The sequence below is a fragment of the Microtus pennsylvanicus genome, chromosome 10 (genome assembly GCF_037038515.1).
Source record: "Microtus pennsylvanicus isolate mMicPen1 chromosome 10, mMicPen1.hap1, whole genome shotgun sequence".
In the NCBI taxonomy this organism is placed as follows: Eukaryota; Metazoa; Chordata; class Mammalia; order Rodentia; family Cricetidae; genus Microtus; species Microtus pennsylvanicus.
The window spans coordinates 18,335,610-18,348,831 of NC_134588.1; the positions used below are offsets into that span (position 1 = coordinate 18,335,610).

General features: G+C 39.3%; 1 protein-coding gene across 3 annotated transcripts in view; it reads right to left on the minus strand.

Moving 5' to 3' along the window:
* Positions 1-354: 354 nt before the first annotated feature.
* Positions 355-13,222, minus strand: part of Dpp10 (dipeptidyl peptidase like 10) — a 1,483,954-nt gene continuing 1,471,086 nt past the window's right edge. For all 3 annotated transcript variants that reach the window (XM_075987761.1, XM_075987760.1, XM_075987762.1), the window contains exons 22-26: positions 11,688-11,787; positions 11,387-11,445; positions 11,196-11,268; positions 6,972-7,045; positions 355-4,416 (exon numbers count right to left, since the gene is read on the minus strand). In XM_075987761.1, the coding sequence (XP_075843876.1) occupies positions 4,282-4,416; positions 6,972-7,045; positions 11,196-11,268; positions 11,387-11,445; positions 11,688-11,787 (441 nt within the window). In that variant the 3' untranslated portion in view covers positions 355-4,281. The remainder of the gene's footprint in view (positions 4,417-6,971; positions 7,046-11,195; positions 11,269-11,386; positions 11,446-11,687; positions 11,788-13,222) is intronic.

Sequence of the window (13,222 nt, forward strand, 5' to 3'; positions counted from 1 at the left end):
TGTGGGTGAGTTACAAACTTCATATAAACTTGGTTCCTTTATGAATTATGTGGGAATACCAAGATCTCAGGCCATTGCTTGAAATTGCTTTGCATATAGTTGGCAATTTATATAAATTTTAAATAGAGACAGCATCATATTCAAATCTGGAAAGAAACCATAGTTTCAAGTGGAACACAGAGGCATACATGGTGGACAGGTAGAAGCAGGTGAATCCCTGTGAGTTTAAGGCCAGCCTGATTTATGTTGTTAATTCCAAGTCCACCATGGCTACTGCAGGAGATGCTGCCTCAGAAAATAATATAACATAATATAAAGTAAAGCAACATAATATGACATAAGACTCTTTACAAAGAAGGGAAGGAAGAAAGAAACCAGTTTTATTTTCATGTTATCTCCTTATTTCATCATATTCACAGAATAAGGTCTTGTGGAAAACAGACTTCCTCCGGAAAGTAGGTCCTTTGTCACCAGATGATACAAGTGTAGTTAATTTTAGAAAGCAATCCTAAGAAGAAAGATTGAAGACTGAGAAGAATGAGAAAAGGAGGAAAGAGAAGAATTTGCCTGTGGTCAATGGGAGCCCAGGAAGCCTTCCCAGAACTACACGTCACATGTTCAGGAGGAGCTTCCAAGACTGGGTTACAATGGAGGAGCTAGACCTGCATATAAGTACTTAATGTGTCACTAATGAGTATGGGTTCTAGCGGCCATCATTTCTGTTAGAGAATTCTCAAACCAGAATGTAGAGGTCAGATCATACTTATGAAATACTGATTGCTGCAGGAGGCAAAGATTATCAGATCAAAGAACATGATTCTGAAATAGAAGTTATGTGCCCACCAGACCCAAGAGACATGACAGGAACTTGTTTATAGGTATACATATGTGTGTATGTGTATTTTTGTGTGTGTGCATCTGTTTTTTTCTGTAGGTGCTCCATGTGCATGAAGGTTCCTACAAAGGCCAGAGGAGGATATCAAATCAAATCAGCTGGAACTGAAATTACAGGCTGTTGTAGGACCCTCTGGGTACCTGGATCCTCCACAAAAGGACCAAGTGCTCTTAACCCATGTAGCATTTCTCTAGGCTTGTAACTCTCATTTTAAAGTCATCAGAAGTGGGGTAGGGATGGCCCAAATAATGCTCTACCTGGCAGAAATCAAGGCCTATCTCACCCAAAGGGCAATGGATTAGATAATTCTCCACATGGTAACTCACCAGAGCTTAAGACACCTCATTCTTATAATTCTGCAAGCACAATCCTTAATGGGAGTGTGTACAGAGCTGAAGCATCATCACAGGCTTTTGAGATTCATGTTTTGGACAGTACCCCATCCTTTCATTCTTTAGAGAACAACAGAATAACATAGCCCTCTTCTTGTAGCTTGAATGTCAAATGTTCCCTCCAGGCTCCCATGTTTGAACACTTGATCTCAGTTTGAAGCACTGTTTAGGGGTAGGGAGTGGATCTATAGAACCTTTTGGAGGCAGAGCTTTGCTTGAGAAAGTACACCACCAAGGGTAGATTGGATGGTTTTAGCCTTGTCCCACTTCTTGTTTTCCTTCTGCTTTGTGACAGCTGGCCAGACCTCAGTACTCCTACAACATATCTTCCCTGACATGTGGAAGGAAGCCAAAATAAGCCTTCCTAAGTTGCTTATGGTGATTGTGATTTATCTTAGCAATAGAAGAGACACCAAGACACTTCTCGTTGATCCCTATTTACTGAGTAAGTAAAGCTCTAAATGGAAGTGAGAGAAGCAAATTTGCTTTCAATGGAGTTTCAAAAGGCTGTGTTCATTTCTGAGTTAATACTTCAGATGTCTCTCACTATAGAACTGTTAGTTTATTTTGTAGCTTTACTTTAATATTAAGGAAAAATTATCATGTGGGAAGTTTGCCATTATAGTTTCAGGAAACTCTCATAATTTGTAAATATGCATTTAAAAATCATTGGAAAGCAAGTGAGGCAAAAGTGTAAAGCTCCTATCCAGTAACATAGTTCCATGACACAAAATAGAAGAAGACACTGGTGTTTCCTTTGTGTGGTGTGGCCCAGTCCTGGGAGCCCCCAAAATCACAGAAAGGACAACTTTCCATGTTCCTATTAAACATCATGTTTTCTTGTGAGATCCATCGGTACTGTGAGGTGAAAGTGGTCCCAGACAAGCAACTTTCACATTACAAACTGTATTAAATTAATCAAAAAATAGATAAACATTGATAATAACCATAAACAAGAGAAATGATGAACAGTAAAGGTAAACACTTTTTAAATGTTACTCAAATAGACATTCAATAAACCACATCTTTCAGACAACATAATTATTTGCATCATAAAAATCTCTAGTGGTTGAAATCTAAAATATTGATTAAAAAGCTTCAGTTGGACTTCAAATCAGCCTAGAAAGAAACTCCCATTTTAATAAAATAGGCAAAACTTTCCTTGGAAACATTACAACCTATTTTGTTAAAAAAATGTGTTCACTATCCTTGAAAAGGACCTAAAATCGGTCTTTCTGGAGAGGGCATCTTTTCACATTAAATTGAATCTAATGGAGCAGAGAAGATACAATTCCAAAGCACTGAGGAGAAAAGTGAGAGAGCTGACCTCAGAGTCCCAGGACCAGATCTCAGAATCTTTTGGGCTGCTTCGCTGAAGAAGCAGAGGGAGACTGGACACATTCTTGGCTTTTAAAATTCCTTTCCTGGTTTTCAGAGGACATGGTAACCCAGCTTCCCCTTTAAGAACAGATCTCAAGCTGTGAACATACATTAGACTGCCTGGATCTTCTCAGAGTTTGGCTTCAGACTTTGAAACATCTCCTGGATGATGCCTCAAGTGGACTGAGAACACACCCTGGCTTCAGTCACCCCACTGCCTTCTCTGAATGAAGTTCCACACAGTTGGTCTTGTTTGTCATTCTCACTTACGTACTGCTGCAAGCTGACAGACACATTGGAGGATTTGGTACCCATGTGCCTTCCGTTTCAATAAAACACCACATACTGCTATTTGTAAATTTTGGGGGGCAATGAATAAAAAAGATTTCACTTCCAATTCTTACCACAAGGGCTTAATTAAACAACAACAGATGAATCAGTCCAGCATGGAATGCTAAGTTGACTCTGGAAACAATGAAATAATTCAGATTTTTGCTTCTATAACAAAAATGAGAATTGACTTTACTGCACTGGGAGCTGGAAGTTAAAGGTCTGAGTTTTTAAAAAAGCTTTCTCCACCAAGAGAGCAAAATGCCACTCAGTGGCATTGCATTTGTTTAACAAAATTTCTTTATCAGAAACTATAATTTAATATTTAAGTATCTAATTTACATGTGACAAGATATCATATTCAAAAAAGTAAACTGCAACTAGAAAACTATTAACCACTAAAAACAATACCAAACACAACCCAAACATTTATAGGAAAGCAATTGCTACAATCTGAACTGGAAACAAAAGGGTCTCATCATATTTGGCTCATTAAACGAAGTGTCCACATTGCAGCCTTATAAGATTATCCATTCTAATTCATTAAAGTTTACCCTTTGTAGCATGAGTAACATATAAAGATTGACTCACTGTCTGCATATGCACACGTGTGTGTATATATATATTATATTGTGAGACATACACTCGTGTGTGTTGACTTAAAGGTATTCTATCTACTGAAAACTGCCTGACTTTGGAAGGTGCTGAGATCCATATTTCTACATAGTCTTGACTCATTTAATAATGCCTTTTAAAAACAGAACTTTATGTAAAATACTCTGCTTTTTGTTTATTAACTGAATATTTTCTTAAGCATAATAATAGACAATGAGAGAATTGCACTTATTATAAAGATACATTAACATGTTAGATTGCAGCTCAGCCATCAAAAATCAGGGACTATGATACTGATGGTATGTTATGCACTTTATGCAAAGGTGATTGTGGCCATTGAAATCAAAGTGAGGGTAACTAGTCACAGAACAAAAGGGGATAACAGAAGGAAACATGCACTATTCCTACTTTAATGTGAAACTAATTTTTTTTTTCCCCAGGAAACCAACCCTTGAAACTTCCCATTACAATGAAACACCTTCTGCACTCTTGGCAGCACAGTAGATGAGGACGTCTGCCTGCAAGTTCTAGTTCACTTTCTGAGTGTGCTGTTCCAGTTTCATCTCCTCAAGCTGTCCTTGGAATTCTGGAGCATCTACAACATGACAGTCCCTTGGTTCGGTTTCATTGAGCCTCCATAACCCCTTCAGCACTGTCTAGCAGGGTCTATTATTCATCTTCTTCTGGTTCTGGAGGCAGCACGGATATTTCTTCCTTTAGACAATCACTGAAAAATCTGAGGATTGTGCTGTAGAAATGATGCTTGCTCTTATCGGAAACATGATATCCTTCATCTGGATAGACCTGACATTAAAGAAAAAGGTGAAATCAAGTAACTGTTAGGTTGGGCTAGGGTCTTCCAGAGCTAGGGTCTTTCTCTCTCTACATTAACCTTCCTATGATTTCCTGCAAGTTTTTAATACTCACTTCCCCAAAGAAAGTTTTCTAAATTCTCTAAAGAATCTAAATCTGGTTGGATCGACCCATGTTAGCTGAAAGGCTGAATCTTTTCCATTTCTGCTATGACATGGGAAACAGAAATAACCTGATTTTAAGCAGGTACTAAGGGATACTCATCAGCCATATAGCTTTGGACATTTCTCTTTTCTCTTAAACCTGTGAGAAGGGTCTCTATTTAGACTCAAGAGTTTAAACCCGCCGGGCGGTGGTGGCGCACGCCTTTAATCCCAGCACTCAGGAGGCAGAGGCAGGCGGATCTCTGTGAGTTCGAGGCCAGCCTGGTCTACAAGAGCTAGTTCCAGGACAGGAACCAAAAGCTACAGAGAAACCCTGTCTCGAAAAATAAATAAATAAAAAAAAGAGTTTAAACCCTTGTCAGATTCCTTGTGTTATGGTTTGAATAAAAATGACCACCATAGGCTCATGTATTTGAATTCATAGTCACTAGGAAGTGACACTATTTGAAAGGATTAGAAGGATTACGAAGTGTGACCTTGTTGTAGAAAGTGTGTCATTAGGGGTGGGCTTTGAGATTTCAAAGACCCAGTTAGTTTCTCTCTTTCTGCTGTCTTTTCATTGGGTTATGGAATTCTCAGCTACTTCTGTAGCATCATGTCTGCCTGCATGACACTATGTTTTTTACCATGATGATAATGGATTAACCTCTGAAACTAAGTGCTCAATTAAATGCTTTCTTTTAAAAAAAATCTTTTTTTTTATTGAGAAAATGAGAAAAATAAAACAAGTTTCCACCTCCTCCCAGCCTCCCATTTCCCTCCCCCTCCTCCCAACCTTCTCCCCCTCCTCCCACCCTTCTCCTCCTCCCCCCACTCCTTTCCCCCTCCCTCTCCAGTCCAAAGAGCAGTCAGGGTTCCCTGCCCTGTGGTAAGTCCTAGGTTCTCCCCCCTCCATCCATATCTAGGAAGGTGAACATCCAAACTGGCTAGGCTCCCACAAAGCCAGCACATTACGTAGGATCAAAACCCCTTGCCATTGTCCTTGGCGTCTCATCAGCTCTCATTGTTCGCCATGTTCAGAGAGTCCAGTTTTATCCCATGCTTAAATGCTTTCTTTTATAAGCATGGCTTTGGTCATGTGTCTCTTCACAGTGGTAAAACTATGATATCAGTAGTAGAATCTTAGTAGAAGATACTGTTCCTTTCAGTAACCTTTCTCACCAAGATAATACAAAAATTCATTTAAATTATAGCTTGTTGGCCAAAATAGTAGACTCTTTCTTGTTCTTCTTGACTACTGTGGCCTAAATATTGTAGTCTGCTTGACTAAACATGTAACTTCTGGAATACAAGGTCCAGACCTCTAAAGTATTTGCTTGAGAGAATTTGTAATTATGTATCAGTTTTTTATGCATCTTAAAAATGTCCACACATTTTCTGGTCAGTTTTACAGTAAAGGCAATATACTTCCTTAAGACAGGTCTAAGAAGTTAAAATGCAATGTGCAAAGGAGGTTAGAATTTTCTGTCTCTGTAGGAGGGTAGGATCGCTTCACATGCCTTGAGGGCATGTCAGAAAGTGAAAAGATTTTTGCTATAGCAGGTTCAGAGACATAAAAAGTAAACTCTTAGAGAATTTTCTTGAGAAAAATGAACCAGGGCATGGTGACTTCACACAGAGCCTTCTAGTCACTTGTTTTTCTGGGTTAAACCCATAAAATGAGAAGGTACGACTGTGGCTCAAACAGGCCCAGCCACATCTCACACTAGCTGGGACCTTGGGGTTGGCCATGGGTTTCTAATGTTGCTCCTGTGGAGAATTATGGAGTCGTGAAGACTGCAAGGTTACCAAGGATAATGACTGGTCAGTCTGTGTTAGCTATTTAGCCAACCCCTATGAGGATAATGGCTAAGGTGATAAAGTGAAGTCAATGGAGAACCCAGAAGTTAGTTTAGAGAAAAAGAAAACACAGAAAGCCTTGTGAAGGAAGAGGCAGTGAACAGAACCAGCCCCAGAAATCAGTTCTAACGACTTTACCCAGTGAGGACACTGGGAAATGTCCTATCAAGCCCTATGAAATTGATGCCATGCCATTATATCCTCTGGGTGATGAACATGAAGCTACAGTATTTGATATTTGCTCTGTTGTCCTCCAACATCCACACATGCTATGTGGCTCACACAAACACACACACACGTATGCATGCGGGCACAGCATGTGCACATGCACATGCAATTATGGCTACACACATGCATGTGCTCATGCACAGGCACACACAGGCATACACACATACACATTTTTCAAGAGATGTTTTACTTTCCCAGGAGCTCTTGTAATGTGATGCTTCCTTGCCACAGACACAAAGTCACAGGTCCCACTGAGAGCTCCAGCACCCTGATATAAAGTTGAGATGAGAAGACTTTTCTGGAATGGCGGCTTACCTGCAGAGTATAATTCACCCCAGCTTTTATCAGATGCTTGATCAATTCTGCTGAATGTTGGAAATGAACTTTTGCTGCGAAAATATTAAATTATGAAATTGGAAAGAAATGAATCCATTAGAACCAGAAAGTTTTAATATATTTTCCAAAGAGCATAAGTATCTTGCGTACATTATTCACTTGGAAGGCCCATCTTTAATTTTAACTAGAAAGCTGTTAGGTAAAATTGCAGAGTTTCATTTCACATCATAAAACAGAGCACGAACAAGGGGGCTATTACTAAGGTGAATTTAAGTATTCAATGGAAGTCTTTACATATGTGTACATTTGTGTGATTGCTCCTGTGAGGGGGTGTGCATATGTACATTTCTGGGTGTGTGTGGAAGTCAGAGAACCACTTTGGAAGAAATTACTCAAATTCCTTCAACTCTTTATTTGAGACATGGTCTCTGAATGGCCTAGGACTTTGATAAATAAGCTAACTTAGCTGGCCAGCAGGTTCCCTTTATCCACTTGTCTTTGCTCAGCATCTTGCCTACACTGGGATTATAACCATACACTGCCATACCTGTGCTTTACTTTTTACTTGGATTCTGGGGAATCCAACCTCCGGACTGTGCATGAGAGAGCCACCTGCCAAATTCTGTATAAGGTCATTTAGGTGTATTTTGCATGAGATAATTTATTTTGTAACTAATTATATATTTAGTTCTTTCTAAACACTAAAGGTAATGAGTGTCTTGCCTGCCATTAACACAGTGAAATATCTTCATATACATACTCGAGGATTTCTAGAATCTAGAAATTCATAGAAATTGACACTATATTATTATTTTAAGTTAGGAGTGGGCAGCAGTGAGATGGCGCAGCAGAAAAGGGTGCTAGACAGGAAGCTTTACAACTTGAAATCAATTACTGGGACCCATAAATGGTGTAGAGAACAGACTTCCAAAAGTTGTCCACTGATCCCAAACACATGCTTTTGTAAGCATGGGCACATATACATATACACACAATATGTAACTATATGAATTAATGTAATTAAAATCTTGTACTAAAACTGAATGTCCCATGTTGAGAAGATAGAGTATGTCACTCATTATTCAGTGTTAAATATTTGATTTAGAACAAACCGTTTCTTTCTCTTTTCCCTCCATCTTCCTTCTGTCTGAATGGAAGGTCCTTAAGCTTTGGAATACACATTTCAGAAGTTCTGTAGTTAGTAATGGCTTTGTCTGAGCTAGTTACTTAAGCTTGGTCCTGCCACTCAAATCTTCTTGTGCTAGAGTTTGCTTGTATTCTGCCTAGGCTATTCATTTCACTCTATACATATACTTAGATTTCTATGAATAACTTTAAGCTAATATTTTGTATCTGTCTTTGTCAAATTAGAGCAGCCTTATCAGTGGTCTTAGCCTCCCTAGGCTCTCATTTTATGGTGGCAAATTATCTTTCTATACAGCAGAGGGTAGACAGTTCCAAAGAGTCATTCATTTAAAATATGCTCAAGATCTTTCTGAACAATTTTCTATTATAATTAATAAGAAAAACATCACCAATTCTAAATAACTATAATTTGCTTGGTATATGCTTGTGACAATAAATATAGACTTATATGGGCAATGCTTGATGTAAAATAATCTCATATAATTCATATTTTTTGGAGGATGAAAGGGAAAATATGTGAAAAGGACTCTATCATGTTTACATTTAGATGTGGCTGAAAAGATAAGCATGCAAATGAATTATCGTGGCAGGAGTGAGAGGGAGGGCTGGAGAGAGAGGCAGAGGGAGGGAGAGAGAGAGAGAATATGTGTGATGTGTGAGTATGGGCTCAAGAGACAAGACAAGAGACAGGAGGACAACCTTGAGTGTCAATCCCTGTCTTTCAACTGATTTGAGACAGAGTCTACCATTGTACACTGGGCATACTAGGCTACCTGGTAGCCATCTTGTAGTCTCCTCTGTCCTCTCCTTCCTGTCTCCTCCTCCGATCTCTCCTTAGGAACACTATGATTACAGGTGCACACCACTATGTCCGGCTCTACTTGGATTCTAGGATCCAAGCTTATCCAACCTTAGGTCCTCACTGAACTATCCCCCCAACAACTTTGCATTTGATTCTTTTCTGTTTTGATTTCAGTGTAAAGTCTGTTGTATGCTATTTGTCTTTTTCAAAGGACTAAATGGGACAATAAAGTTTGACTGAATAAATGGATGGACTTATTGTTTTTCTGGGCAATGATAATAGCTAGTCTGTTTGTACGGTTCCCAGTGGTGAGATCAGGACCTGTCATTGATGCTTAGCTGTCTTTTGGGAACATGCTCCTCATGCTGAATTACTTTCCCAGCCTTGATGCAGGGGGAGGAGCTTGATCCTGTTTCAACTTGATGTGCCATGCTTTGTTCAAGCCCATGGGAGACCTGCACCTTTCTGAATGCAGACAGAAGAGGAGTGGATGAGAAAGGGGTAGATGGGACGCAGGAGGACCATGGGAGGGAACAGGAGGAGAGGACAGAGGGAAATCTCGAGTAAAATAAATGAAAAAAATGTTAATTAAATAAATCAAAGAATGTCATCAAACACCCACAAGTCAGCTTCTCTATGAGCTGTGTGGTGAATGTGGACATGTGTGCCATGAACTCTGTGTACAGACATGGCCATATCCCTCTGAACCACTATATAACATGAGGTATGTGAAGCACTTGGTCTGAAACTGAATCAAATAGGAAACATAATTACAGTAATATCAGCAACTTAACGTGGTAGTTGGGATGTGGTTGGCCTCCACAATCTCTGGGAGTGGCACTTTTAGGAGGTGTGACTTTGTTGGAATGAGTATAGCCTTATTAAAGGAAGTTTGTCTCTGTGGAAGAGGGCCTTGAGGTTTCCTATGCTCAGGAAGCCACCCAGTGTTTCAGTCAACTTCCTGGTGCCTGCAAGATGTAGGACTTTAGTACTACATGTGCACGCACACTGCCATACTCCCCATCATGATGGTAATGGTTAAACCTCTGAATCTGTAAGTGAGCCACCCCAATTTAATGTTTTCTCTTTAAGCATGGCTGTTGTCATGGTGTCTCTTCACAGAAATAAAAGCCCTAACTAAGACATTTAATATATGGGTTTCAAAGAGTACTAAAAAAATTGTAGGGTGGCGTCTAGTATAAAATCATCTCATTTTCACTATTATTGGTTCAGCTGGCTTAGGTTTCATAGTGAAGCAGATAAGAACTGCAGTACCAGAACAAATCTCCATGTAAAGTCCTGCTTTCCCAACATTTATATCTCTAATAGGCTGGGTGTGAAAATGGTAGCTCTGTAGGACAGCATTTTCCTGCAGAACAAATAAGACATTGCTAAGTGCTGTTAGTGCACTTTCTGACACATGGTTAACAATTAGTGACTTCGCATGACTGCTACGGACATATGTGGACGGTATTAATACTATGGCATCCTTTAGAAGCATGGTGCTCTCTGTAGACGTGCATAATGCAATGCTTCTATTAACTAAATCATTTTCTGAATACATTGCACAATATGTGATAACTGTGGATTTTCAAAAGAGTTCTCAAGAGAACAAAGGGTCCCTGTGTAGGCCGCACCAGGTTTTCTTTGTTTTTCTCTTTTATACATTTAACATTGTGGTGAAAAGTTTGTTGCACAGTAAAACAAAAGGACTATGGGTATCAGCCATGAGCTGCTCCGCGTGGAGCCCATTACTGTTTTCCTGTGCATCTTTTTATATTTCAGGTAGGAACCCAGATTAACACATGACTCTTAGACTTCATAGCTCCTAACCTAATTGTAATTAAAGGATACATGCATACACATAGGCAAACATGGAGGCATAAATCTACACATTCATACATACTCCCACACAAATACCACATTCATTGATCTGAGCCCTGATGGAACCACATCTTGACATCAATTATTTTCTTGTTTCCTAGTCAACGCTAGTCACAATATGGTCTTTGGTTATAAATGGCCAGTAGCTGCTGTCTACATGAATGCAAAATCGGAAGTCAAGAAGGTGATACTGGACAGTACTACCATATTTCCTTCCCATTTCCTGCCAGACATCTCATTCTCCATGTTACTTTCTGTACTCTTGTTCAGTAGCGTTACAGGACCCTCTGGAAACAAGTCCTACATGTAAGATGTGTCCCTTTGTAGCAGGATAACTCCCATCAGATAGAAGCAGCAAATACAATACTTACTATCAGCAGTTCCGTGAATTATTAATATATTTTCTTCTTTTAGACCATGAATGTTATGCAGTGCACTGGAGGCCTGTAAGTAAAACACAAGTATTTGTATGTATGGAGAGACCCAAATGGAAGAAATTCAACCTAATCTTCATAATAAAAAAGTGACCTTTGCCTTTTGTTGTTATTTTTGTCTTAGTTACCTGGTAAGTGCTTTCTTCCTTTGATGGCATACCAAGGTAACGCTCAGAGAAAGCCGAGGCTGCGACCAAAGGATAAAGAAAACAGCATCAGAAGAAGCAAATTGTACCGTTTCATTATTTATTCATGCACTTCAAATGCAATTGTCATGCTCTGGTAAAATCAATTGCATCAGGGAGGTGATAACTCACAACAGGCTTTAATAACACATGATAAATGAGCTCAATTGAGTTTCTCTGCATTGGCATTTTGCTTTCCACCCATCAATACCTTAGATTAGGACTGTCTGTAGGACATACTCACCATACAACCTCATGTCTGAGATGGGTGCAACCACGGCTCCACATTTGAAAAGCTTCTCATCTGACTTTAAGATCATTGCTGCAATATAGCCCCCATACCCCTGAGCAAAAGAAAAATCATAATAATGATTCCTAACGATATTTGTACCTTTTGATTGCTGTTTAATAATGCACATATCCCCGTGTCTCTGAGTGTATAACGGAATGCAAAAAAAATCACTGTGTACTGATGAGGATTCAACAGCTGTTTAAAAATTTATGCAACAGGCTTTTTTAAAAACTAAGTAAAATATGAAATTAATTATATAGCACAAAAAGTCATGATTTCACACCATGTATTGGGAAATGCTCCAAATAATTTGAAATAAAGTATCTTTTATATTTCATTTTAAGACAATTTGGTGTGTATTTTAATTGAATACTTAATAATAATAGTGGTTACGCTCAATTATGAAAGGAAAGTAAAACACTAAAAATACAGAACAAACTATACTCTGCTTGCAATTTTTTTGCAAGGACTAAGGGCCTGTCACTCCAAAGTGTGACTCTAAGAGTACAGAATCTGCTGTCATGGGATCAATAATCCTCCTTCAGATAAGGATGATTTGAGATGGTAATTTTGAGAAATACAGACAGAAGCTGAACTGATAACGCACGTAGTAAAGTGTTTCCCATGCAAGCCTTTGGTCTTAAGTTTGATCTTCCAAAACCCAACTTTAAAAAACTAAAAAGCTGAGCATTGTGGTGCACACTTCGCATCTTTGTGTTTGGACAGTGGAGGCAGGTGAATACCTGGAGCTAGCTGGCCGGTGAACCTAGCTTACTTGGTGAGTTCTAGGATAATGAGAGACCTTGTCTCAAAACTCAAGGTGGATGGTACCTGAGAAATGACAGACGCAATTGTCCTCATGCATGAACACATTTGCAAACATATGCACCCTTCCACACACAAACATGCAAGTTATCACTTATACAAAGAAGACAAGAAAAGGAAATCTGCCCGACATAGGACATATAGGATTTTTCTGGTTGTAAGAGATTTATATTTAGAGGGAGATCTGTTGATAAGATATCTACCTTTTGCACAATTAAGAGGTGACTCTCTGAATGTGGCTGACAATGAGGTCTGACTGAGAAGTCAAGGATAATGGCAGTGAGTTTTGATTCTACTGCATGGACTGGCCTTGTGGGAGCCTAGTCTCTGTGGATGCTCACCTTTCTAGACCTGGATGGAGGGTGGAGGACCTTGGACTTCCCACAGGGCAGGAAACCCTGACTGCTCTTAGGACTGGAGAGGGAGGGGGAGAGGAAATGGGGGGAGTGGGAGGAAAATGGGAGGAGGGGAGGAGGTAGAAATTTTTAATAAATAAACAAATAAAAAAAAGAGGTAAGGCCTACATGCTGAAACTCTCACCAGTGGGAAAGGCACAAATTAAATAGAAGAAAAAAATAGAGAGAAAGGAAAAAAGAAAAAGAAAGGCAAAAGACATAGATGAAGATGAAAGAGATGATGGAGAAGAAGAGGAAGAAAAGGAA